This window comes from Neodiprion virginianus, chromosome 7, assembly GCF_021901495.1.
Source record: "Neodiprion virginianus isolate iyNeoVirg1 chromosome 7, iyNeoVirg1.1, whole genome shotgun sequence".
NCBI classification, from domain to species: domain Eukaryota; kingdom Metazoa; phylum Arthropoda; class Insecta; order Hymenoptera; family Diprionidae; genus Neodiprion; species Neodiprion virginianus.
In genome coordinates, this window is record NC_060883.1 from 24,270,462 (window position 1) to 24,298,422 (window position 27,961).

General features: G+C 43.6%; 1 protein-coding gene across 5 annotated transcripts in view; it reads right to left on the bottom strand.

The window, feature by feature from the left end:
• LOC124308718 (neuronal acetylcholine receptor subunit alpha-7) overlaps positions 1–27,961 on the bottom strand; it is a 63,802-nt gene that overhangs the window by 27,485 nt on the left and 8,356 nt on the right. For 3 of the 5 annotated variants that reach the window (XM_046771688.1, XM_046771686.1, XM_046771691.1), the window contains exons 3-9: positions 23,616–23,755; positions 22,767–22,811; positions 14,163–14,272; positions 7,641–7,821; positions 2,246–2,321; positions 1,971–2,165; positions 152–238 (exon numbers count right to left, since the gene is read on the bottom strand). In XM_046771688.1, the coding sequence (XP_046627644.1) occupies positions 152–238; positions 1,971–2,165; positions 2,246–2,321; positions 7,641–7,821; positions 14,163–14,272; positions 22,767–22,811; positions 23,616–23,755 (834 nt within the window). The remainder of the gene's footprint in view (positions 1–151; positions 239–1,970; positions 2,166–2,245; positions 2,322–7,640; positions 7,822–14,162; positions 14,273–22,766; positions 22,812–23,615; positions 23,756–27,961) is intronic. The other 2 variants (XM_046771689.1, XM_046771687.1) reach the window with 1 other exon arrangement.

The following is a 27,961-nucleotide window of genomic DNA, read 5'->3' on the forward strand; positions in this document are numbered from 1 at the left end:
ATTTATTCATATATAGGTATGATATGTTTGTTGGATTTTTTTCTCGATATGATTTGTTACTTGTTCTTTTGGTTTGTTTTTTTTTTTTTTTTTTTTTGGGGGGGCGGGGGGTTTGGTTGTTTTTTTTTTTTTGTGCTATTTTTTCAAGTACCTATTAAAGGAACGGCGTCGGATGTCGTGGGCATACTTTCGGCCACGAGGTTCAGGAATACCGTCAGCGATAGAAGAATTGTTACTCCTGCAGAAATGTTGAAAAACTAAATAATACTCCTGCACACGATAATTATAATATATATTAATACACGTGTATATAAATATACAATACGTATACGTAATATGTGTATGTACGATTATTATACATATTTATTAATTGTGGCAGGCAGGTGCATCCGCATGGTTGTCGCATACGTGTAGCAATACAGGTACACTTATTTGTAAATACAGGTAAGTAAGTATACGCATGTCCTGGGTAACACATTTTTTTTTTTTTTTCTTTTTACTTTCATCATTGCATACGTACGTTCGTCCCGTTATCCTGTTTCACGAATAGTAGCCACACGTGGCCGCGGAACGTGAAAACTATAATAAGCTTGTGTATGTACATTTTAGAAATCCGTAGCGTGCGATTTACTGCTGCGATTTTACCAACTCGCTGATCGCGATTAATCGCACAACTGAGTCTACGACTTGTATGATTAAAAAAGAGAGAGAGAAACAAAAAAAAAAAAAAAAACAAGAAAAAACAACAACAAGTAGCAAACGATAAGAATATTATGCAACGACGACAACCGCTGCTGCCCGCTGCACCCGCGACCCAACAAACCAACAACTTGATCGTCCCGTCGTTTAGAAGATAAAAGCTATACTTGAAACAGGACGTGAGATTGCGTGGCGACACGAAAATCGCTTCGGGAGCCTTCTTACACGTCTGTATTTTTGACACGGAACACCTATACGTGACATAAGTCGTCTCCCGATGGGGACTTTGGCAAGATTCATCCCGGGAGATTGAATTTCATGTCAAGTCTGTAATCCCAGGCATTTGAACAGCTGCCGTCGAGCTCTACCGTTTCACTATCGGTTCGGGAAAGCTCGACGTCCCTTAAATTTCAAAAAGTTTCGCGCGTGTCACCGCAAAGCGTCCGCTTATCTCCCCGTTAAAGTTTACCCAAGTTAAAAAAACAGATTCCACTATCCCCCCTCTCTTCCTATGCCTAAAAAATGGTCAATACTTTCGCCCGCCGAAATCCCGAAACAAAGTTCTGCAGGTACTTTGATGAGGGGATGCGGCTCGGACCGTCTAAAATCGTACCTATTATTGGGAAGTTTTTTTTTTTTTTTTTAAGAAAATGAATGCGCTCGGAGCAATTTGTTCGAGCAATAGTTTCAATAACATTTTACAGCCGTTCGTTATTAATTAGGATGAAAAAATTCTAAAACGTTCCTGATACCGTAAATAACAAAGCCCTCAAACTCGAATGGCTTCGAGTGTTTTTATTTTCTTTCAAAAAAAAAAAAATAAAACAAAAAATACCCCAAAAAATAGACATGATTTTAGACCGTCCAAGCTGCGTCCCCCCTTCCCTAAAGTGACCCTCTCCGATCGGTGCCACGTGAAAGCACCGACTGGCGAAGAGTATCGATGACACCTGCGTTTGTAGCATGGTAAAACCTTTCGTAGGGGGTGTGAAAAAAAAAATTTGCCGACAAACGAATAACAACAACGGATGAACGAATCAACCAATCAACCGGTACGTTCGATACAGCGAAAGAAAGCACGTAAAGAAGAAGGAAACGCGCGCGTCTGACGTAAGTGTAACGCAAGTTGTACAGAGCGCGGTATAACGAGAGTGAGAAAAAGATGGTACAATTTATAATTAATAGTATACGACACGATACGTGACGTATTCGCTACACGGTGTATGTCCCATAGCAGGGGTGCGTCGATAGCATGCGGCAAAGTACGTTACCTAGGGTGAGCTTCTCCCCGGAGTCTGGCGGCAGTGTGAAACCCAGCAGAGCCATGCTCGAGATAAGAACGCAGGGCACAATCAGGTTGAAGAAGTAGTAGAGGGTTCGACGTCGTATCTGAATGGTGAACGTGACGTCGAAGTAGGGCTCGGGGCAGCACTGATAGACTATCGTGTTCTTCTTGCCCGGCATACCTGGGAAGGAGCAGCAGAGAAACATCTTACTCGTTGTCGGACTGAGGCTTCGCCGTTTCGCCGAGCTATCCACCACTCACCGATCAAGTACCACTCCCCGTTAGTGATGAAATCTGACAAGTCGCCACCCTCTTCCGAGTTCAACACCAGATCGAGCTGGCAAGGTCAAAAATACGTTAGATCGCTCGGGATCCGCGCCCTCGCCCTCCTCCTTTATCTACCCTCGGCTACTACCCCGCATGCACAACCCCCACAGGGACACGCATCCAATCTACCCACGTGCGTAAATACGCGCGATGCGGAACTAGGCTGGATAGGTTTTGTTTTACACCTCAACTGATTGCGATACATCGGGAACACCGCATGCGGAAGCCTCCCTCGTGAAAATTTCTTTAAAAATTTTAGCAGCTTGCAAAGGTTTTTTTTTTCACGGAAAAAATACAAACTTTCAACAAATTCTACAAGACCATACGGACAAACTATGCGTGGTTACTATTCACCGAAATATTTGTAGAAAATCGTTGAAATCGTTTTCACCGAGGTTCAGACGCGTAAAAACGAGTTCGTGTATTTTTCCGGAAAAAGGTTGGGGGATAAGCTTTTCGGCGCATTCAATCGAGACAATTATCTACTACGATGCACTATCAGTAGGTATACCACATCCATACCGCATGCAGCGCAGTTATATATATATATACACAATACGCAGTTATCGGTTATGTGTGTATAAGAAAGTTACTTGGGACAGCTAAATGAGGGGAACGACGTTGTGCCACGGTGAATTACAGCGGATAATTTGGTATTACGTGAATTCGATATCTCAAAATTAACGGATTATTCCTACGCGTAGGTGATTCTTGGGTTCAAATGCGTTTCGGTATACGTGCATGTGTAATAATTGTGTACCAGTCTGCTTTTCTCTCTCTCTCTCTTTCTCTCTCTCTCTCTCTCTCCGTCTCTCTCTCTCTCTCTCTCTCTCTCTCTCTCTCTCACTCTCTCTCGCTCTCGCTCTCTCTCTTTCTCTCTTACAATACCATGCATTTGAATTCGCAAGTTCACAATGCGCGTGTATCACGTATACGCGCGGTATGGTGTTTATATTTATTTATAGCATAGGTATATAATACAATATACGTACTGCACAACTGATATCGTATTATTATTTATGTATAATGATTGTTGTACATTGTACGAATGTAGGGGTGCAACAAAACTACGTTATTAGGATGGTTGTAACACAACTGCGACTCGATAGTACAGAGACGAGGAAAGAAAGAAAGAAAAATAAAGCAAAAATACCACAAATCGTTTCAACGACATCGGGCTAATCTCGGGTAAAAAATAATTAATTTTTCCGCAGCCTCTGTACCGCCTCGTTACCAAAATAATTAATCATACGTATCTCAGAAAAGTTCGGTCTACTTTGCGCCGTGATCACTCATGTTACTGTGACAACAGGATACGGTACAAAAAAAAATTGATACAAAATTTATAAATATAGACAAAGCGATCAACCAATACGTGACTATGTAATAGTAATAGTAATAATAGTAACAATATGTTAAATACGAGGGTATCAAAAGTTTTACGTATACGTATATAAGCGATGAATCGATGAAAGAATGCGATGAAATTTCTACACGTCAATGAAAAGTCCGTAAAGCTCGCGGTGACCGGGAAACAGACTCGTCCAGGTCCTCGCGTGTCCTGAAATTCGCACCGTAGTTCGTTCGAGGAACCCGGGACTCTTTCCCGGTCACGGCAGGACCCAATTTATACGAGATGTGTCGGTAAGTATATGTATATATTACGGTATCAAAATAGATGGGTGAAAACATAACGTATTAATACGGGTATTACTGTAACAGGTTGATGAAAAACTCATGTACAGGGTAGGCTGTGGGGCGTTATATTTATGGTTACTGGACGGGGGGGGGGGGGGGGGGGGGGGTGAATGACATCCAGAAAAGAAAAGCTTCCTGCGCGACGTTAGGTTACACCTAATGCTTGAACGTCGTTTTCGTTATTTTTGCGCGTGGTACGGACGAAGTGCGTTCGAGGGTTGGAAAACCGTGCGTTTGCAAAAAACAACGGCCTTTTACTTTGCCTCGAACGTGTCGGCGGGTGGGTTGGGGGAGAAAAAAAATTGACCACCGAACGAAAAACGATTCTAGATGATAATAAAATCGAGCCAAGGACACGTTCGAGGCAAGTGCGAACTTAGCTTAGACTTAGACCTCGGCGAGTACCCGTTCCGTTGATCCGGGTGGATCACCGAACCCCGGAGGATTTCTTCTCGAGCCTGACGCGGATCCTTCGCGATTGCGAAGCGGCGGTCAGGCCCGAGAATTCGGGGAGGGAGGGGGAGGAAAGTCTCATCGGTTCGAAGATGTCGGCGAGGGAGACGAGGAACGGGGACTCGCCTCTGGCTGGCATGGAAGCATCGCTCAACTATCGACTCCGCCGGTGTGCGAAGGGGGGAGAAACGGGGTGAATGGAAATCGGACCGACGGCGGGAGTGAATCTTCCGTGAGAAACGGACTCTCTTCGCTACCCCCGGCGTTATTTCTTCCGACAGGGACCCTCGTCGCCCGTCAAGTTTCGTTAATTTCCAAGAGGGTGTCGATAATTCGCCGTCGACGAGCCGCGATCGAGGTGCTCTAAGAGCGACGAGCGCCGCGCCGGCCGGACTTCTTTACAAGCGAGTCGTACACTCGGTGAGTTCCTCAATTTCTCTCGTGTCCATCGGACCTCGAGGGCGGCAGGGAGGGATCGAGTACCATCGAGGATGTAAGTCGGGCGGGCAGAGTCGATAGAAGAACGACGTCGGACATTTGCTCCATGCAAAATAGTTGTTTCCAGCTCAGACATAATCACGTGGTCCCTGCTTTGACTGGTCGATGTGCGTGTGAATGTGGCGGTATATATTTATTTATTTATTTACACGTGTATTTGTATTCTTTTATGCGAATAAATACATGTGTAAATAAATCCATCTATAGAGGTATATTAATATGACGAGGCGTGTGTGCTTGCGTGCGCGTATCATTCGTTCGCACTTTGGCTTATACGCGCGCGCGTGCAATATCGGGGGCGGGGTTGAAATTCCGAGTTTCAGCTATTCCGAGAGCGACAAATTCCCAATTTCTTACTGCCGAAGGTCAAAGCAAAGAAGTCAAACTTTTACGAAACGTCAAAGTTTCGAATGCTCCGAAAATCGACGCTCAAAGTTCCGAAAATTCGAAAGTGAAAATGAATGTTGCAAGATTTTCGGTTCTTTGAATTTCTGACTTGACAAAACTTCACCACTTTGATCTGTCTTTGTTTCGGATTTTCGATGTTTTTTACGTTCGGCATCCTGATCGTACCGATTTTCGGTTTTTCTCGTTTTTTACGCCCGCTCGTTGAGTAAACTAAACTGTGTGAGTACATTTTAACTTGTCGGAATTGTATTCTATCGAAACGTCATTTTTCGGAATTTTTCTCTACCGTAACTTGAATTTTCGTAACTTTTAGCCGTCGGCTTTCCGACCATTCGAAACTTTATCGTTTCATCAAAGTAAGCTTTCTTCACTTCAGCTCTCGCGACAAAATAATTCGGATTATAATAATTCGCTTTCGCAAAATTTCAAATTCATTACTCGAATCCCGCTCCCAAATTCGGTGGGGAAAAAAAAATGCCGAGAATTGTGCGTGTGTATCGTTTCTCTCTAATTCCCCTCTCGCTCACTCTCTCCTTCTCTCTCTCTCTCTCTCACTCTCACTCTCTCTCTCTCTCTCTCTCTATCACTCTCTCTCTCTATCTCTCGTTCTCTCTATTCTAATCTCATCCGTTGCGTCGCAATGCGAACAATCACGTGTCGTGTGCTCAAGTATGCAGAGGTATAATATTCACGGGGCGTGTGAACTCTGCGGTTATGGTTGAGTGCAGCGACAGAGTGTTTTTCGTCGATTGATAAATGTGTGTGTAACAAGCCCGCTCCGACAGAAGCACGAGAAGCAAACACCGGCAAGCAATATCAGCCAATTAGCATAAATTTGTGTTTCGTCGTACTGCTCTTTGATGTCGTATATACACACACATATATATGAATACGCGGACGACGATCCATCCCCGTGATATTAATATCGGGTCATGTTGTACGTGTGTGTGTATATATAATATATGTATGCATATATCGACATTTCTCCCCGCAGCTTGCAGTATATTCATTTCTTCTATCATCCGACCATTCGTCATGACATATTCCCTGATGCGATTGTTCCTATCTCTTTCCGCGACTCGGAAGCTTTGAATACAACTTCTTCACTCGCCTGCAACGTATAACGCGGTTCCCATGGCGCGTATTACGTCCAAAGTCATCGGTCCTTTTTTCAATTAATCAATCACAAAAAGCTTCCGAAGCGCGTGGTTATCATTGTGATAAAAAATACTCGTGTATAATGTACATCGGATGCACTTTTCAAAGCACCATCGATACTAACCATCTATAAACTATAGCGCGATCCATTCCGAATTTATCACCGTGCACATGTTTCAATATATATATATATATATATATATATATATATATATATATATATATATATATATATATATATATATATATATATATATATTAATAATATATTGTGTGTATTGGCTCGCCTGATATACCTAAAACGAACTCGTTTGCAGATCTGTCGTAAGCTCGTACGCGTTTCGCCGGATATTCGTTCGGATTGAATCGTTACCAGGTACCGTGCAGAAGGTGTGCCGAAATCCGTTGGAACTCGATCGTACAACTCGCAAAGAACCGATAATCCTCAGTCTACGTATCTCGCTTCTGTTCTTCGCATAGATCACCGTTATATCTCGTTTCGTTTCTATCTTGGACTCGTTTGTACCGCGATAAAACGCGTAATGCGTGCGTCCGGTATTCGGATAACGTGTTAAACTTGGCGGTACGTCGGAATTCAGCGACTTGAAATCGAAGGGGAAAAGAAAAGCTTGCCGAGTCGACGAGAGTTGAAAGTGTAAAATGGAGGGAGGGAAGGAGTTGAGCGGAGGAAAAAAGAAAGGGGGAAAAAAAATAAACAATAAAAATGGTACAAAGATAAGAGAGGGTGAGGGTGGGGAGGGGGGTGGAAAAAGCTGCCGGAGAACAGAGCGGAGAAATATTCCATCGGATTTCAAGTGGCCGTGTCGCGTCGTGATCGCGTCGAACGTCCAAAACTGACAACGACTAACCCGACCGATTTTTCTATATTGCGATCAATCGGTCTCCTCCTAAGCTGGTTGGCCTGCCGGCGAAACCGCGGATATTGCGAATGGAAATAAAGCTGGCAAAATGTATGGATGGGGGGGATGATCGTCGGAGTGTGCCCAAGTTCACCCGGCTTCCGGTTGGGTGGTTGGGTGGTTGCGATTGTTTGTTTGTTTGTTTGTTTGTTTGTTTGTTTGTTTCGTGTCTGAGGATCGAGGGAAAAGTGTACCTGGTTCCCGTCGTAGGTCCAGGATCCGAACTTCATGTCACAGTGTTGGTCGTCAAAGGGGAACCAAGTGATGTCTATCTTGCATGTGCTCTTGAAGATGCCCGGAGGAACGTACAGGCAACTGCCGTTATGCTTGACCACCACGTTTGTGTGGTATGTCCCGTCGAAACCCTCAACCGCGCTAACGTTTTAGTAACCATAATAGATTTTTCATCATTATTATTACTTTCACAATTAATATAATGATCGGCGTCGTTTGGCATCATCATCATCATCATCATCATCGTCATCGTCATCGTCATTATCATAATAATAATAATAATACACGTGCACGTACAATACATCGGTGGGACATACTCCGTTCGGACGTTTCTTTCACTTTCTATCCTTCTATTTCGTGATTGGTTTCGTTGATGAGATGTTTTTTTTTTTTTTTTTTTGTTTTTTTTTTATCTTGTTTTATTATCATTGGCATTGCTTTTATTTGACAGTGTATTTTAATCGCGGAAGCTTTTTTTAATCTCACGTATATTTATTTACGCGTTATCGGTTAGTGCGTCACGTGTTTATTTTCTCGCTTTATTGTTTCATTTGTTTTCGGTTAATTGAAATTAATCTCTCAACTCCGTATGTACGTATAAGACCTAAAAGTACTTCTAGTCGCAGAGACTTTGTAAAATGTATCGTACTTATGGGAAATTATTTTGATACGTAATATTTGACGATTTATACGTATACTGGGGCATATACCGGTAAAAGATATATTCGCATACGAAGTAAGAAGAAGGACATTTGTTTTTTCACCAGTTTCACGATAAATTAACAGTACGTGTAACTTTTCGCCCCGTTTGGTTACTTTTCTGAGTACACTTGATTTGACAGAGAGGCAAAAAAAAAAATAAATGAATAAATGAATAAATAAAAAATGAAAAAATACAAACAAACAAACGACGAAGTAAGAAATGTAACTGAAAACAAGCAAAAGTGAGGAAATAAATTACGGGTCATGGGGTGAAACATGATTTATATTTCACCCGGCAGAAATCCCCCGGCCAGGTCAAAGTTTGCTTTAAATCGACACTTGACGGCCGGCTTGTCACGCCTGCCTGCTTCGTTCGGATGATGAAAACGGAGGATACCTACAACTTTGAGCTGGCGTTAAGTACGAAGACAGGAATTGGGCGGGAACGGCAACAATGATGCACAATGCAGAGAAGCCGATATTTAGAAAGTTTACGCGGCTGACGAGCAGAGCCGTGTATATACGTATGATATAAATAACAGCGAGGTGAGCGGGGTGGTGAAAATTTAGCGAAAAACTGGGGAAGAACACGATCCGTAAGGAAAAGCCAAACGCGGTGGATAATTTTTTTATGACTTTTTTACCATATTGAAAAACCCGTTTTCGAGAATTTAAAAAATTTTGAATCATGGTTCAAGTGTCATGAATTTTTGGATAGGGTTTCGTAAATGCTCATACATTACATTTGAGAAGTTTCAGAGGTCTTGGAAAATTTTGGAAAACTGGATTAATCAAAATCGCCAAGAATTCCAAAACAATTCGTAGGTATGCAGAAAAATCAATGAATTCATTTTATACGAAGTAAAAAAGATTTTCACCAGAGATTTGTTGCACAAATTTATTTATTTATTTTTTTTTTTGAACGATTTATCAACAACTTTTTCGCATTATTACTACTTAAAACGAATCATCTCATCAACTTGGTTACGATCGATCTTTCTCAGATTTTCATCTCATCGCGGAAATGTTCAATATTCATACCGAGGCTCACTATCGTCCGATCGCAAGGCCTTGCCAAGAAAATGAAACACGTTTCGACGAAAGAAACAGTATCGAAAGGGTCGTCGAAGCGACATCGCCTGCGCAAAATACATAAAAACTACAAGTCCGTTACGGCGGGTAGATTAAAACAAAAATTCAAGTTCGTTGCAGCGGCAATGCGAAACGATATGAATCAACTCCACCTTCGGAAACCCATTAAAAACACATCCTAATATCGGTGCGAACATAATATTTCGGATTCGTTGGCAGGGAGGAAGGGGGAATTTCTAATCCAAACCAGACGTCGCGAACACGACTCTGTACGCGATTCGAGGTGAACGACGGTTCGGAATCGAACCGACGAATCCTTTGTCCTTCGAAATTTCTATGCGAAAGCGAATAAGGGTGGGTGGGGGGTGGAAAACCGACCGGCAACATCCCCCGAGGGAAGCGTGCTTTTATTATCGTTCTTTCACGCACCCCGCCTGCACACCTACCTCGGTCGCTGCAACGACGTGTCGCGGATTCCCACCCCCCGATAATGAATGAAAAAAAAAAAAAAAAAAAAAAATTAGGGACGAACAAAGTTATCCGCACGCGACCTATTCTTCTTTTCACCGCGGCCGTTTATAAGCTGCCGATTGTTTGAAGTCGGAAGAATAGGAGGATGGAGAAAAGAGGGAGGGAAGCCTCGGTTCGCTTCTCCGCGGTTTCTCCTCCCTATTGTTCAATTTCCGGATGAATAAATTCCGCCCTCCGCCTTCCGCCTTTCGCTCCGCACCGCAACGGCACGAGACCGGAATATAAGGGGCCTGCGCACCGAACCGAGCCGTCGTCATCTCGCCGCGTTTTCTATCCCGCGGGACCGTCTTTCGGTGCAACAAGTTACCTGCAACCACCCCTCAACCCCCGCATGCAGTCCGCGCCGGCGATTTCGCTCCCCGACATTTATCCCGCCTCGCTCACCTCGCTACGCCCGATTTTACTCCGACAATCTTGCCCGTTTTTCATCCTAGGAGTTGCCGTTCAACGTTTCGCGACTCAACGATCACCAAAAATAATCGATCATTTTTTTGTACTCGATTGATCGATGCATCGATTATTTTTAGCTCAGTTACCGTCGCTGTTTCTCGTGAATTTTGGTTTTTCACATCGGGTATCGCAGTAATAAGATATAAGAAACGGTATTGCGTAGGTGAAATGTCGAAAAGTATAGTTTCAAACTGTGCGGACACGTGTAATAACCGGTTATAATTATTATTATTCGGTTATTCGGGTGAGCTGATTCTGTCGGTGGGATGACAAAGCAAATAAAACAAACAAAAATCACAAACACTTGACAGATTTTACATTGGGTATATGGGCATATATGTATATATATATAAATATATACTGTGTGTATATAATTAATTCAACATCGACATGCACGTATTTTTATACGTTGTATTTCAAACGTTTGTTTTTTTTAAGAATTTTAAATTTCACACATAAACACAGGAGGAAAATAAAACATTCGGAACAAAAATTTGATTTATTATGGTTTGTCAATTTTTAGGATTTCCATATTTAACTTCAATGCAGATGTTTTTCTTTTTTTTTTTTTTTAAATTTTATTTATGGTATACGTATAAAAGTACAAACATATATACACAAATAATGTATGTATATATATAAATGTAGGTGATACTTTAATTTTGACTGTTTTAATATATAACATTAATAATAATAATGATAATAATAATAATAATCAATTATACATATAAGTTTAATTTTATTAATCGAATGTTTAGCCTCACATTTATAGGTGTTTAGATGATCGAGTTTAGGTGCGTTTGCGTTTTATCCTGGTACGTATCAGGCTCGTATCAGGAGCTTGTGCAGTTTCAAACAGGTGTGTAACTTCTTTTTAAGCAAAAATTTGAGCGGTTGGGGTTTCTCACCGACTGAGCCGCGAAACCCGCTCCCTCCGCTACCCCGAGTCATTCGTTGCGGGTCGATAAGATATTTGATTCAAGGGAAGCGAGTCGACGCTGCGGTCGGTCGGCCGATCGTAAGCCGCTTGCGAAATTCTATCCGCAGCGTCTGATGAGAGAAGAAGAGGGAAAAAAAAACATAACGAGCTTTTACGAGTGAAAATATTCGTTAAAATATTCGCCGACAACGAAAGAAGGAAAGCTTTTTCATTTTCTTTGTTTTTTTTTTTTTTTTTTTTTTTGAGATTATTCGAATTGCCGGAACGCGGACATTTCGCATTCCGAGCCAATAAAGTCGACTTCGGGGTAATTCGTTTCACGTATTATATTTTTTATTACAAAATATAAAGGTTGAGGGAGCGGACGTCGGGCTCCGCCATGAGGTGGCCCGCAGTAACGGGGTAGCCTGACGCAATTTTTTTTTTCCTTTTTATTAACAACACCGTCATTAACCACTCTCCCGCCGAACAACCGAACGTACGCGTTTCGCTACCCTTACGGGCAAACGTACGACGAAAACTCGCGAAACCGAGCCGAAAAAACAAACGTCAACGTCCGCGTCGTGTCGGTCGGTCGTTCAAACGAATTATTTCGATATTGAGAAACGGTTTTGCACGAGAATAAAACCAATCGAATCACCGATCCGCTCCCGCTGCACATTATGATTTTTAATCCTTGCTCTGCGGTTCTTTAATTACATAATGTTACTGTTTCACGTACAAGCGTAAACTGCCTCCGTATTAACGTGGCAGTGAAAAAAAAAGAAAAAAAACGTGCGACCGTCTCGTCAAAAAAAAAAAAAAAAATCCATTCGCCATCGGGCTGTGAGATTATTCGAGGAGAGCGTAGTTAGACGACAGTATTCTCAGCTGGTGGCATTAGTATAATTACGATGGCCAGGGCTAAACGCGACATGCGCATCGACGTCTCGCTCTTGGTCGCTTTATAATAATAATAATAATAATAATAATAATAATAATAATAATAATAACGACAGCAACAAGAACGATAATAATAGTAATATCGCACAGCATGGCATGTCGCGTCCAACGATGACCGATTGTGTTATAATAATGTTTTCTTCGGTTATGTATATAGTTTTTAATACAATTATCAACAGGCACTTACATATCCATGAGGTGATTAAGAAAAATAAATAAACAAATAAAGGATAAATAAATATCCGCATGGGTAGGCAATGTAAGCGCGTGATGTGCAGGTGCAGTGAATTCTATAATGTAATGTAACGTATGGTTGATACATGTACATCAGTGCAGGTAACTTTTTGTCCCGTCTCCTCGTGTAAGGGTGAAATGAAAAAAATTCCAATTATCATTTTCAACAGCGCGGATTTTCTGACGACTGTCGATCGTTCGGCCCTTTTTCTCATTCTCATCAGGCTCGTAACGCGGTGATGTCGTTTTCTTAAATTTTTTTTTTTTTTTTTTTTAACCGTCAATTAATCACACGAAGAGTGGAAAATTGATTGACAATCCACGCACATGCTGCAGTATCGACTTACACTCGGAGGGCGACTTTGGAATGCATTCGTTTTTTTTTTTCTCTCCTTTTATTGTCCTTGTATACATATTTAACAGGCAATTTTTTAAATTGCTTTTTTTTCTATCTCTTTGATTGTGCAAGCTGCAAGAACGTGTATTCAGTGAAACGATACACGTGAAGGCAGGTTCAATTTTAAAAAGTTAGGACGTATAAAAAAAAAAGAAATGAAAGTGGGAAGGGGGAGTAAAAGAAACACTCTAGTCCGAGTACAAGATACGTCGGTACTGATAGTATTAGTGATAACAATAGTAATTACAACTAAGGATATTTATGATTTTGTTTGGTATGATAATTTTTGGCGTTTAAAAAAATGGAAGGATTAAAGAACGTGGTTAGGAATAATAATGTTAATAATAATAATAATAATCATAATAATAATAATAATAATAATAATAATAATAATAATAATATAATATAATATACGAGAGAGTGAATATGAGTAATGTAAACAAATACACGTAGTATATACTTATTCAAATCATTATTTACCATGCATTTGCAGAATAATAAATACATATATTATGTACGTATATTATATGTGTAGTATAGGGTTTTTGGATAGAAAAAAAAAAAAAAAAAACACAGAGGAGAAGAGAAAACTGAAAAGAGGAACTACGTTGATTATATGATTATTATACCTAGAAATGAGATAGGCATTATGTACAATTTACGAAAAAATTACATACCCGTCGTATACCGTTAATTACTCGGTCGTCATATTACCATGATAATGGGATTGAAAAGTCACAAGATTTTTTTTTAGTCATCACAGCAGCAGATATTCAGGTATAAATTCATTGTAAAAGCGAGAAAGGATCTTTCGATTTCTTAGAAAATAATTCAATCATATCGCCGTATCGCGAACTGATTGTTAATTAATTACGTTAGTTATACCTGTGCGAGGAGACGACCGTTAAATCATATACCTGCAGAGTGATCGATTATCGATTATGCTTGGCGGTCGCTCTGCACGTTGGATCTGATCGAGTAATTCCTGATAATAATTGTGACGTTAGATTCAGCGGTGCTACATCGCTGTGGCTTCGACTTTGATTCAACGTATGTACCGCACATACTTTACCCACGTACGAGGTAATTCCAAGTGAATAAAAAAAAAAAAACGGTAATAATATGCAATGTCTGTCGAAACGAATGATAATGACAATAATAATGACATTGTACTAGAGGCGTACGAAGGGTTACCTGTTGTACATCAGAACGTCCGGTTTCCATAGCTTGTTCGGTGTTATTCTAAGGTCCCTTACTCCCCCGTACTCCGATTCGTTCCACTGAAGATTGTAGTCGGTCCACTCCTGCGCGTTACAAAATAACATCAGTATATGCCCAGGATTTTTTACACCTCGCTAATGAACACGGATCGAATCAATCACGACTCTTTGACCCGTCATTTCTACTCTTTGTGCGATATTGTTAAATTCGTTGCGTGACATCATAAACATTTTTTCTGGTCCCCAAATCGACCGGTAGCAATAAAAGGAGATTTTCGCGTACAGATCCCGATATCGACATTTTACCGACTTTTCAACCGTTTCACAGCTCGGACACAAACCCTTGTTTATCGGGTGGGGATTACGCTCGCCCGAAAAGAAGGGTTTGCGTCCGAACTGCGAAACGGCTGAAATGTCGGTAAAATGACGATATCGGGTTGTGTGCGCAGAAATCTCCTCGTATCGCTACTTCAACCTACTGCGCATTATATCTGCACACATTTCAAATTTCCCGGCACTGCGCATTACTGACAGGCCGATAGTCCCTCTGTTTAAATCGAGGCGAGAAAAAATGACCGGCTCAGAGAGTCTAATTGTCATTAAACAGATCAAACACAGTGGGGAAAAGTTTCTATCGTAAATTGTATCATACATCAGCGGCAGAAGCACAGTATTATCTACTCGTACACAGTATTACGTATCAGATGGATTGGGATTCCTGTACATTGTGTACAAACGGAAAGTCGTATGGCGCAGCAGCAGCGCTGCGAATGAAATGAAATTTGCAAATAATAGACAAAGAAAACTTGCGAAATTGAATGCTGAGAAGAAGCTTTCGAAAGATTTTATACCTACGAAAGGAAAGGGATTTTGAACACTAATTCGCAATCGAATTATTCGTCCTTGTCGAATTAACTTATCCACCTCGTTCCACTCTTATTGTCAGACAATTGTTCTTCGATTTCTTTTCATTCGTACGGACGAATAATTCGTTCAGCCTGGCTTTAATTACGCCTACTGTCATTAAGTAGCAACTTTCAAGCCAATCGCAACAGAGAATCGTATCGTGCACTACGTGTAGAATACACAACATTTGAAAAGTGTGAAAACGTGCTCAATCATACAGTTTCATACGCATCGGTTCAACGTGCTAATGACAGGCAAAAACTACGTGTAACAGGTAAATATACATGTACACGTGTCAGGGGCAGGAGGGAGGGAGGGAGGGAGGGCGGGAAGGTATGCTTTGAAAAATGAGGGAAAATACGTGAGTCACGCACAATTTTGTACAGTCACGATGAGATCATCTTCCCGGAAAACTTGAACCGCGTGTTCTCCGTAGTTCAGGGTCAAGGAGAATGCTAGAGTTTCCGGTAAAACGAGACCAACGTGACTGCGGAATCGCAAGTTTATAATCTTCCCTCGCTCGTCGCGCCGTGACCACCGAAATTCTACCTCTAAACAAAAGGCGTGGGACCCAGTGTTTACTAGGGGGAGACAGGGGGGTTTATAGTTCAGGTTTACTAATTGTGAACCGGATGCTGGCCGAAGTCGCGAAATATACGAATCGTCGACACGTTTAGAGAATCTACCGCAGTTTCCCTCAGCCTGCGGGGTGTGTTTCCACTTTCCGAACAATCCGAAGGTCGATCGAATCGTCCGTCGTACTTCGATCGGCGATTCTCGCGAATACCGGATTCGCGTTTTCTCCTCGTTTCCTGCGCTCAGTTTAACCGAGGGGTGCGGAAATATTAGGTTAAATACACTGCGGGAGGTAAGGGTGTAATTGCAGAGAGTCCGGAAGGCCGAAAACGAGCCGCATGACGCGCTTTTAACCATCTACACGTCCGTGTCGGATGCACACATGTAATTCATCATTTTCACCGCACGTCGCCGTGTCCCGAACAACTCGAATTATTATTTACCTCACGGGCCGGATTGCAGTGGTATGTCGCATATACGTATCATGGATAGAATTGATCGATTTATCGGGCACGACCGACGCCTTTCAGGAGTGAGCTAACTAATCTGTTTCTTTCGTTTGACACTTATTTTCAAGGCAATTTCTTTTTCTTTCCATCAAGTAGAATCGATATTTTACACCGACTCCTGAAAAACGCGTCCAAGTGTCCTTTATACGTTAATATATGTAATTCGTTTAGCGTGAATTTCACTTTAGTACGTTACTTTTTATCAATACATGGTTTTTGGTCGTGTGCGGATGTGTGAGTTTTGTCATTTTATGTGCGCAGCAGCGGACTGACTTCCCCATCCAGCAATCTTCTGTAAAATGGACCCTGAACGTTAAGTGCCCTGCTGAATAATAACAAACTCCCTTTACCACAAGGCACGATATCACAACTATTCCTAAAAATTAGTAAATATGACTATTTTTTTGCGATATCATTGAAACAATACAACCTATGTAGGAGAATGGTGAAAGAAAAGAAACGACGCACTGTTCCCAACGGATATTTTTATCCGATTAAACTCGCATCGTGGCTTGAAATTTGAGCGAGTGATTCTTTGATTCGGTGCAAAAGCGTTTTCTATACATCACGAAAAAGGCGTCACAACTCGTTCGATGATTGCGTAGAATCGTAGACAAAAGGAATAGAAGAATTAAAAATAACGAAGGCATGAAAAACAAAAAAATTGTTGCTCCAAGTGAAATCTTTCAAGCTCTCAAAAATTCGGCGCGCGTATAAAATTACCTCTGCTAATTACACGAAGTGGAGTAATCGCGAGGCGAGGGGTATAACTGGAAGCCTGTACCCGGTTCGCAGACGGTGATAAGCGGCTCGGGAAACGAGGGAGAAAAAAAAGGTAAAGGGAGCGCAGCAGTCAAAGGGTGTGAGAGATGTACAAAAAGGGGAAAAGAATTATGGAAGTGAGCGGAAGAGAAAGCGGAGTTAGAATAATATCGTTTGGTCAGAATCATATCGACTGGGGGGGGGGGGGTTGAAGACATTATCCCGAGGCGGACAATACGCAGTGGGATATAAAATGACGCGGTTTTAAGGGTGGAGGGGGATGAAAACGAAACGAATTACGAAAGGCAAAGTCGGTCCAACGACGATAGATTCGATGCGACTTCCGAGCCGATGAGCCGTTCATAAAGGCGTTCGAATATCCGTCCCTTTGCCGTGCGGCGTAAAAAGTGTTTCGGTTCAATTGGCGTCGAATCACGTTGCGGTTCGAGATCGGCTGACCGAACCGCTGGCTCCGACTACCGCCAATCGAGGTGCGTAAATCCGGCGAAATTCACTCCGTCAGTGGCGACTAGGCCGGCAGGTTGGCAGGTCCTGAAACAGCCGACGGAATCGAACCGCCCGAAGGTGATCGCGGAAATTGACGCGATCATCCGGGATTAACGATGATTTCCGTGATTGGAAAATCAGTGCCGAACAGCTCCGGGATTAATTTCCATCCGCATCCACGCGAGTAGGCATCGTTATTTACCGCTAATTTTTCCCCGCCTCTGTAAAATTCATTCGACTAGTTGATTTTTCCCGGCTAGTCGTTGCCTTGTTTATTAACGTCGACCGGGTCTCGGAGTTCCGGGGTTTCCCGCCAACCGCGTACGTATGCATGTATGTACATTGCGGATATTATACCTAACGTATGCGGCTATCTTCCTTAACCGCGTGGGCGTCGGCAAACTGGCTGACGCGTCTATGAATTATTTCCTCCTCTATGCAAGCGATATGGGCAACGGCCTCCGGTTGCCGCGATGCTGAATAGTCAAATACCGATGGAATTTACACGCGCGCGTCACGTGATACGCGTCATTCGTTACACGTAACGATTCGTATCGTCGACGATCGTTATTCGACACGGATCGAGATCGCTGCAATTTTTAAAACTTTGAGTCGCGCGTTGTTGCGCGGAGTCAAATTTTGCAACAAGATGGTATTCTTTGCTTTTTTCGAGTCGCTGATTACGAATCTGAAACCGGATATCAATAATTCAAGATCGCGGATCCGGCATGGCGGACGAAAATTCCGAATTTCATCAAATCCGGTCAAAAAACTCTATGCAGCGGTTTTCGGGGTCGTTGATCGCATTCGCCGTCTCGAATTTTCGAAATCTGTCCTCAGATTCGTAATCAGCGACAATTCGATTCTAACAACGATAATTTGAATGCTTGCCACCGTGACTCGAGGGGATGAACTTGGCTTTGAAAAAGGAACCTGATCATCGACGATACTCGCGCGTTTCAAGCAACGTATCTCCGCAGCTGATCGCGATGTTCGTACAGTACGTACACGGTACGTGATTATTTGCCGGTGTACAACAAGTATAGAGATTGAATAACAGATGGACGCAATACCAAATGCACGATATGAGCTATTTTATTACAATATTAAATCGTGAGGCAAGACTGCCGTATATATATGTATAATATACAGGGACGACTAGGCGGTGTACTAAAGATGCTGACTACACAGGGATGTGATTGCGTAAATTTATAAGATACACCTGTGTGCGTTTGCTTATCTACCTATACAAATGTGTGTATATACATGTATACGGTAATTAATCTCGTGTGCGATGAGTTGTGGGAACAGATCATAGACTATAGATGATACAAGTACAAGGTATACATATTAATATATACACGACTACGGGGTTTTCGTTACAAAGAAATTACGCGGTGATTTCTCAATCTTCCGCAAGTGTGCGCGCGCGTGTGTGTGTGTGTGTGTGTGTGTGCGCGTGTGCGTGCGTATACCTATGTTATATCAATATACCAAATTGCATCAAGTCACAGCTACGTACATCACTCAGATTACAGCTCTACGCAGATGATATTACGGTGTACAGACTTCATTACAGGGAAGGTGTACACGTACGTAATGAGCAAAGGATGGTAAATAGATGATGTTAATTACGATTTAAAGTACGATACAATATAACAGGGATTAATAGCTGCAGGAGTAACGGTAGTAAGTAATAAGTATAATACCAACGTAGTTCGATAAAGGTATGTACATAGGTGATATATACGATAGGCAGGTACAGCGGTAAGTACATAGGTGATAAATATACAAAAGTAGCACACAGGTATTTGATAACAAGATCACGCTAATTGCGGTAATAACAGAGGCAAGGATTAATTCTTTCATCCCAGTAACGTCACAGTTGTAGCTATTATACGTAATATGCGGTATCGTGTACCTATCTATGTATGCAAAGACAGGACAGAATTATAGCAATAATAATTAATTTTTGTTGTTGTTATTATTATTATTGTATAAATAATAACAACAAGAGTACAATAATACAGCTATATGTGTGCGTGAGTCACTACTGCCGCGCGTGTGTATATATATACATATATATATATATATATATATATATATATATATACACAGATGTATTTGTCTATTTTCGTAAATGTGCGTAAACTGCGATGTGTGCCTATAATCGGATGCATTACGTGTCCTGTATGATGACGCGTTTGTTTCATTGCTTATCGTTAGATACTGATAGGTTACAGTGCGTTAAGTTTGCGTTTTCTTTCTTTCTTTCTGTTATTGTTTTTCTGTACTTCATTACGTATATACGGTTATTCAATTTTTTATTTTTTTATTTTTTTTTTTTCTTGTTCTCTCTCGATTCTGTTTAACTACAAATGTTGATAATGCGACTTACCAGGGACAGCCATATATTGGTAACGAGTAGTTGATTCTTCTCGTCCTTTTTACGGTACGGGTAGGAAGAAGAAGAAGAATTGAAGAAGTAGTAGCGGTAGTAGCGATCGTTGCGACGGAGTAGTTTTCGAGCGGATTGACCGGAAGTGGTAGCGGTAGCGTAGTTTCACGTGTGTATCATTCATTCGCGATGCGGTCGATCGATCGATTGATATATAAGACAAACAAAACAAAATAGAAACGGGAGAGTTTCGATGCAGTTTGCCAAGGGACCTGCGGCTTATTAGTATTAGTATACCTATAACCTTCTCCGTGATGAGAGATATTTGAGATATCGATAGAGCATCTCTGAGGGCACGTCTACGTATCGTTATCACTTTTACTGTTATTGTTATTTTTTGGTAGAGGCCGCGGCATGTTGGGACACGTCGTCCTGCATCGGGCATCTTATCTACACTCCGAAATGGATTCGGTGAAATTTGTCGTTTACTTTTTAGAAATTTTTTCGATATCCTTCCCCCTGTCCACCCCCCTCCCGCCCCTTGCACGTCTCTCTCTCTCTCTCTCTCTCTCTCTCTCTCTCTCTCTCTCACTTTCCTTTTTTTCACTCATTCGCACTCGACTTCCTGCCGTAAGCCCCGAACCCGCCCCTCCTGATTCCCCCTGCCCGTTTCCCAGTCTTAGAAATTGTCGGATTTTGACAAATTGTAATTTACGAGATTTTTAATCAGGGAACGAATCGAGGCTTTGATCCTTCTTGGATATTTCACATGTTCCACGTACGTGTACCTATGTCTGTAAGACAATATACATTGCACAGGTCTGTGAAAAGATTTTTTTCTTTCAGCTCCACGGCATGTTTTTGGTTAGTATTATGTTTTCGAGTGTGCTGAATCCGCAAATGGTACTTCCGTTTCCCTCCATCACGTACAGTATTCATGCAAAATACAAGGCGTCTGCATGGCATAAAAGAAGCATAACAATAATGAAAACACCACCATTTTATTACAACGAACTGAACGGTATTTCCTGTAAAATTAAACGAACGATTTCTAGAAATTTATTCAACATTCCATGTTCGTTCTTTTTGCCTATAAGACATTGTCTTCTCCTCTTTTATGCTCCTCCGAACACGCTCCCGCTTTCCATTTTCTCTTTCCCTGTTTGTATTTATTTTCAAGTCTCACTCTAATACACATTATGTGAAAGTAAGAAATCACTCTTGCATAGGATTTTTCGAATCAAGAACAGGATACCAGATTTCGAGTAAAACGGGAGTTTCGCACCAAATGAAACTACAAACACGAATTTTACAAGAAAACCTGACGTGATGGAGCTTTTTGAGTATTTTTTCCGGTCTCGGTAAGTGACAATCTATAAGAAACGGTATAATAGAAAAAAACCTGTGCAGTTTTTCGGATGTAGACCTGTGTTGTTATAAGTGCGGGACGATCAGGGGGAATGGTCTGTACAACGGCTCTATAACCGATGGTACAAATTTATCAATTTCAATCGCTCCTCCGAGCTTGGCTCGCGTTTGTAAATTTTCAGAGGACCGAATTCAAAGCTCTCGTTATAATCGCAGTGGTGGCAACGGTGTACACACATAACACGTATAACCTTACTTGAACACATAATTTACGAAATACGTGTATAAATTATATATATATATACTATTATTATATATATATATATATATAACAAGAGGTAGGTATACATATATTAAGGGGATGTGTAACGTGTTGCGAGCGATGTAATTATATACGATAAAGGTCGAGCATGTAATATTCGGTTACGTTTATAACGATATATGAATATATGTACGCTGGGCGGGCGAAGGTCACGTGCGATTTACACCAAATTACACAAAAGTTAAATAAAATTCATTTTATAGTTTTGTCAATGCGCACATTCATATGGTATACGTAATAACATAACGATCAAGCGTTGTTATTATATACATATATATATATATATATATATATGTGTGTGTGTGTGTGTGTGTGCGTAAGAACCAACAACAAGAAAAAAAAAAGAAAAGAAAAATTATAGAAATGAAAAGTTAAAAAAAAAAACCGTAAATTCGTTCGCATCACAGGTATAACAATATATGTTGGTATAATTAACAAATATATATATATATATATATATATATATATATATATATATATATATATATATATATATATACGTATGTACGAGCAACGCGAGTGATTGATGATCTCTTGTATAGATAATATACATATATTTATTTTCGAATCGACGAACGAACGAATCGCCGGATTCGGCAAACCTGCCTCCTTGCGCCCTCTCATACTCTTTGTATTAAAATTCACGACCGAATGATTCCGACACTCTGATCACTTGTCGGAAATTACCCCAATCGTAGATCAGTTTTACACACGTATATACACATATCATAGCGTAATCGAGGTAATTTATCACGCGGTTCGAAATTAATAAACAGACAATTTTGTAAGGCCTTTCAATGACGATGACGATGATGGCAACGACGACAACAACAGCAGCAGCAACAATAACAAGAGCAACAAAAACGACAACCACAACAACGATATAATATCATCAACAACAACAATAACAACAGCAACAACAACAACAACAACAACAACAACAACAACAGGGATGACAATAAATTAACATCGATTAAACACCTGCCAGCAGTTGAACGACGTTGCAAAAAAAATTCTGGCAACGAATTTTACAAAGTACCACGTGTTTTTTCTCTTTATCTCTCTCTCTCTCGCTCTATCTTACGTGATATCAACCGATTGCGTACGAAGCTAATTCATTCCCCGACGATCGAGAAGCCTTGTTATTAACCATGAAAAAATGCGTGAAATCAGGGAGTCCGAGAGGGCGCTTACGAAGGCAAGGCGACAAAACCGGGAACGCTCACTTACCAGGTTCAACCACGCGTTCGTAGTCAGAATTTGGTTCTTTTCGTCCTATACGCAGGAAAGGAAAAAGAAAACGGATAATAAAGTTCATCAGTCAAAACCATGGCTCCATGGTCAGTCATCGTGATATGCATGTGTGCCCCTCCCCCCCCCCCCCCCCTGGGGGGGATTTGGGATTTGCGTCGGAGGTTCGTCCCGCACCGACGCGACGGGTTTTAAACACCCCAGCTGATTGAGAAAATGACGAAATTATGCGGAATTCGTGGCTCTCACCCTGTGACGCGCGCTTCCGCATCCTGCAGGGGCACCCACCTAATCCGGATTCCGCGGTTCGCCTCCGATTTAATTAGCGATCACGTGTGCGCGTGCGGACGTGCGGTAATTACACCCCCCCCCAGCCGACGAACCTCCCTCGCCTCTCCCCCCCCCCCCCCCCCCCCCCCCACCTTCACCCCTCCAACTCCACATCCTTTTCCTCGTCCGGAAAGACGAGTCAGTCTGCGGGGATGTTCGCAGGGCGTCCCTAATTTCGAGGAAGGTGAAATTTACCGATTCCCCACCCCCGATGTTAATCTCTCACCGATTCAACGAGATCTTCGGAAAGCAGGGGACCGAAAGACTGCGCTCGACATTGTTCGCGCGGAGGTAGGAGCCTGCCGCGATAGCATTTGAAGTTTGAAAAGTCCGGGACCCTTCGTAGGGGCGATAATAATTAATCCCCCCACGAACCGCCCCCGTGAGAATAAGTGACAAAGTTGCTTCCGAGGTCCCTCATCCGGATCGACTAGGTTATCGGAGCGACGCTCGGACACGATAAGACGACCCTGGCTTATCGATCACGCGCCGACTTACCACGTCGATGATCTGCTGCAGCGTCAGGCCGAACTTCACCTCCAAGGGCTCGCTCTCGTTCGCCACGGGACGCTCCAGGGTGTTGTAGTTCGCCAGGAGGTGGTTCAGCAGCCGTTTCTCGTGGTAGCCACCCCGACCCTCTGAAACATAAGAGCGACGCATCGTTAGCGAGCTTCGACTCCCCGCATCCCTTGTCCGATCGTGCCCGAGTCCTTCAAAGTCGAGAAGTAAATCGAACGACGGCTCTCCGATTATTCGCTTCCCGAGCCACCACCGCCGTCACCCTCTGATCGACCATTCCTCGCCAACAGCTTGTGCACCCCTTATAACCCGGGCGTCATGGGGAACACCGTCCTTCATTCCCACGAGTTTCGAGCTGCACGGCGACGTCGACGGGCGAGGCTACGAGGGCTCCATTGATCCAGCCAACGAAGCTACGCTCGCATACCTTCTGCGACGTAACTCTCTCTCTGTCTCTCTCTCTCTCTCTCTCTCTCTCTCTCTCTCTCTCTCCCTCTCTCGCACTTCTCGCGGACAGTCGCCGCCAGGGGTTGTCGTCTTGCAGGTATCGGGTAGATTAATTTTACTTCTTTTTTTTTCCTCCAACCTAAAATGTTTCCCTCTTTTCAATCACTCACGGAGCGTTTGCTAGCAAAAAGAAAAAAAGAAAGGACACAAAGACGAAAGGCAAAACTCAGAGAAAGAGAGAGAGAGAGAGAGAGAGAGAGAGAGAGAGAGAGGAAAAGATGACAGCGTCGAGGATCCGCAGCCCTCGCGATGTTTCTTCGGCATTTCCGGAGTCGTATATAGTTGTACGTTTCGGAAAGGGGTCAACGGGTTGTTCAACAGCTCTGGAAGTCGAAAAACCTCGCTATTTTTCCCTCGCTATTCGAGCTGGCATCCCTCGCGCCGTCTGTCCGACCCACCCCAGTGATATGCACGCCCTGAAAAGTACCCGGCATGCATGCATGCAGCCGGCAAACCCGCCTGTCGGATCCCGTATATTCGAGCGATAAATACCTGCCCCATTCGTCGAGGTTGAAATTCAACCCTCGCATCGACGAACTCCGACATCGGCGTATATTATACCCACACCGACACGCGTGTCCGTAGAAGCACAAGACCGGAGTGAATCTGACAAACTGTCGTTATTCAAAGTGATTTTCAGCCTGAAAGGCGATCAGGGCCGAAGCGTCCCTTTTCCGATCGATGTCCTCCGACACCTGATACGCTGTTTTGTACTCGTTACACGGACTTGGACGGCCTCGCGGGTCAGACCCGGAGGATGATCGCGACGGGATCCGTCCGCCGAGAGCCGAGGATGGGCTTCGAGGAAATCGGAGCAGCTGCAGGCCGACCGGAGTTTCCAGAGTCCGCAAACACGGCCGCAAGTCAAACACACGGTCCTCGGTTTGTTCGGTGTTTTATTGTCCGAGTAGACGAGTGCTCCCGAAACTCTAAAATGAACCAGGTACGTGTATAACCGAGTCTTCGAACGAGGTCTCCGTACGTACATTACGCCTGTAACGTACACGTATACGTACAGTATACGTCCGCGGATCACGGATCGCTGATCGAGCATACACGATCGAAGCAACGTCGCAAAGGACTCGCGTACCGGTGTGCAAGGATAACGAGGGGTTTTCGCGGTTTTTATCAGCGAGGAGCGAGGCTCAGTCGAGGAGGCTGCTCGGTCTTATCGGCCTCGTTAGCATCGAAGAATAGCGCCGGCGTGCCGAAGGTGGTAAAATATCGAATCGAGTGTCCGCGGCCCGGGTCCCATCATCCTCTTTGGCACCGTCGTCCCCTTTTCTTTTCGCGCACGCCGCTCGCAGGCACAGTGCCGGTGATTTTCGGCGCGCCGTCGCCGCGTCGCGACGCGTCCTTTGAGAGCTTTTTTCGGCCGCTTTACGCTCCGACCGTTCGGCGAGAGGCGTCGCGACGCCTGGGTTCTCCGCTATTAAACGCCTCGGGCTTACAGACCAACCTACGATTGGTCACATCGATTCCCGAAACCCGAGTCCGCGCCTCCCGCGGAAGCTCTGCAGGAATACCGTGCTCGGGTGAAAAACTTTGACGAATTCAAACACAGGCGCGCCTCGAAGCCGGGGGTGGCTGGTAAATTGGAAGCAAATTGAAAACGCTCGGTTACCTCCCCACCCCACCCCACCCCCGACTACTCCGTCCTTTCCATCTATCCGTCTATCGATCCCTGCATCTCCTGCCTCCGTGCAGCGTCGTGCACTTAGACAAGCCGAATACTCGTTACAGGTCGTCGTCGCTCTTCCGCGGTCTGTCCGTACCAGTTGCAGGACTCCGTCGGTCCACCGAGATTATCCCCGGTATAGTCCTGCGGTCCACGACATACCTCTAACCACCCCCCTCGAGTTTCAAGCTGCAGCTGTCGGAGAGAGTACACGGGTCAGACTTTTCCCCCGATGAGGTACGGGACAACGGTTCGCTCGGGCGAGTGGCCGCGTTGTTTTTAATCGGAACTGGTTTTTTATTTTTTTTTCATTTTTTACATTCACGCGACGGAAGTTTCGTCGGAGACTGATTTCAAAGGTTTCACTAGTCGACAAAAATTGACTTTTTGTGGATGAACGTGAATACTTTTAACCGGTTATGTTTGAAAGAGGGTTCAGTAGAATAGAAATGATATTAGAATATTTTATATACGAATAGTTTTATTGTGACATGATTTTTTTAATTTCTCAAAAAATACAGTTCTTATGAACAAAAGCTAGGTTACGTATAGTGTCACGGTGCGCTGATTAACAAAGTTTTGTTGCTAGTTTTTGCGTTGCAACTATTACACTAGTAAAATTGAATGTTTATCGTTTGGACTTACCTCTTCTGATTCGGGGTGTTTTGTTACTTACTACAGGTACCGGTTAGTTAGTCAGAATAAAGTAACAAAACACCCTGAATCAAAAATGGTGAGTCAACGCGACAAACGTTCAATTTTCACCGGTACAGTAGCCGCAACACAAAAACCAGACCTGATCGAACAAAAACGAACATGGTTTTATAACGAGGGTACAGATTACAGGTATTTGAAAATTGTCAAGCGCCGTCCAAGTGTTTTGTAACTTTCGGGCAGTTTTCCTGGCTATCTTCTAATCCGCCCGCTACTCCTGGCCGACAATGCTCTGGACGAAGGAGAATCGGGTGGATTTCCTGCAACTCGCCGAGCGTAGGTGGCTGCAGCGGAGCCTGGACGTCTCTGTAAAGTTGCAGTGAGAGTGAAGAGCGTGGTCGAGACGCTCATGGCGACGGGTAGGTATCCTCTGCTGCGGGACGGGATGCCGAACAGCCCGCCCGAAGGCCCCGGGTGGTCGTCATAGCAACAGGCACCCCCGAAAATTTTCTCGCTCCGAGTCTGGAGCTCCCTCCCTCCCACTCTGCCTCTCCCTCTCCCTCTCCCGATCTCCGTCTATCCTCGTCCCACGGCGCAAACCGTCAGTCACACTCCGAGCCCATTCAGCTTCCGCCTCGTTCGTTCGATCCTCGCTGCATTCTCTCCCCGGGCCTCGGCGCTCTCAGAGACATAACCTTCGCGCCTCCCTACCTTCCCCCATCCCCCACTCCCTTTCCTCTCCCCTCCTCTCTCTATACCCTGGCCTACCCTTCCCTGCCCTTCTCTCCGACCTTTCCCGATTTTCCGCGACCTCGAGCGAAGGATGTCAAGCCGACGACGGTCCTGCGGTTGCCGCTCGCTCGCACTCGGCGAACCTCTCAGGATCCTTGAGCATCGCGAACGCGGAAGGCGAGAGTGCCGAATTTTGACCTTGCCTCTTTGTTTTCCTCCCGCGTCTAATTATTTCTTTTAAGTACCGCGCGAGCGCGCGACGAGGACCGCAGGGGGGGGGGGGGATGGTAAGAGGGAGGGAGGGAGGGAGGGAGTAACACCGGTGATACGCGATGCGTGTTGTAACTGTACGCGATACGATTCCTGCTCGGGCGATATCCTCGAGTGAGAAGAAGAAGGAGAGGAGAATCAGAAACGAATGTTGCCGAGGGTCAGAATCGATATTATATGTATAAACCGACGTCGACGGAGGACGCGGCTTCTCGGTTTGGTTCTTTGTCAAAGTTCCCGAAGCAAGGCCGATATTCACGGGTCGTAGCTTTGGAAATGAATTTATCCGTCCCTCCTGGCGGGACGCCGCTCGCGCACCCCCCGATACTCTATGTGTACATCACGTCGACCGGAAACGTGAGTGGAGGAATTTTAAGATGAGATGAAAGATAAATAAATAAAGGGAAACAAAAATACGGGAGACTCGCCGAGGAATTCCGAACGTCCCCCGGTGTCGACCCGCCGACTCGATTCACCCCCTTCG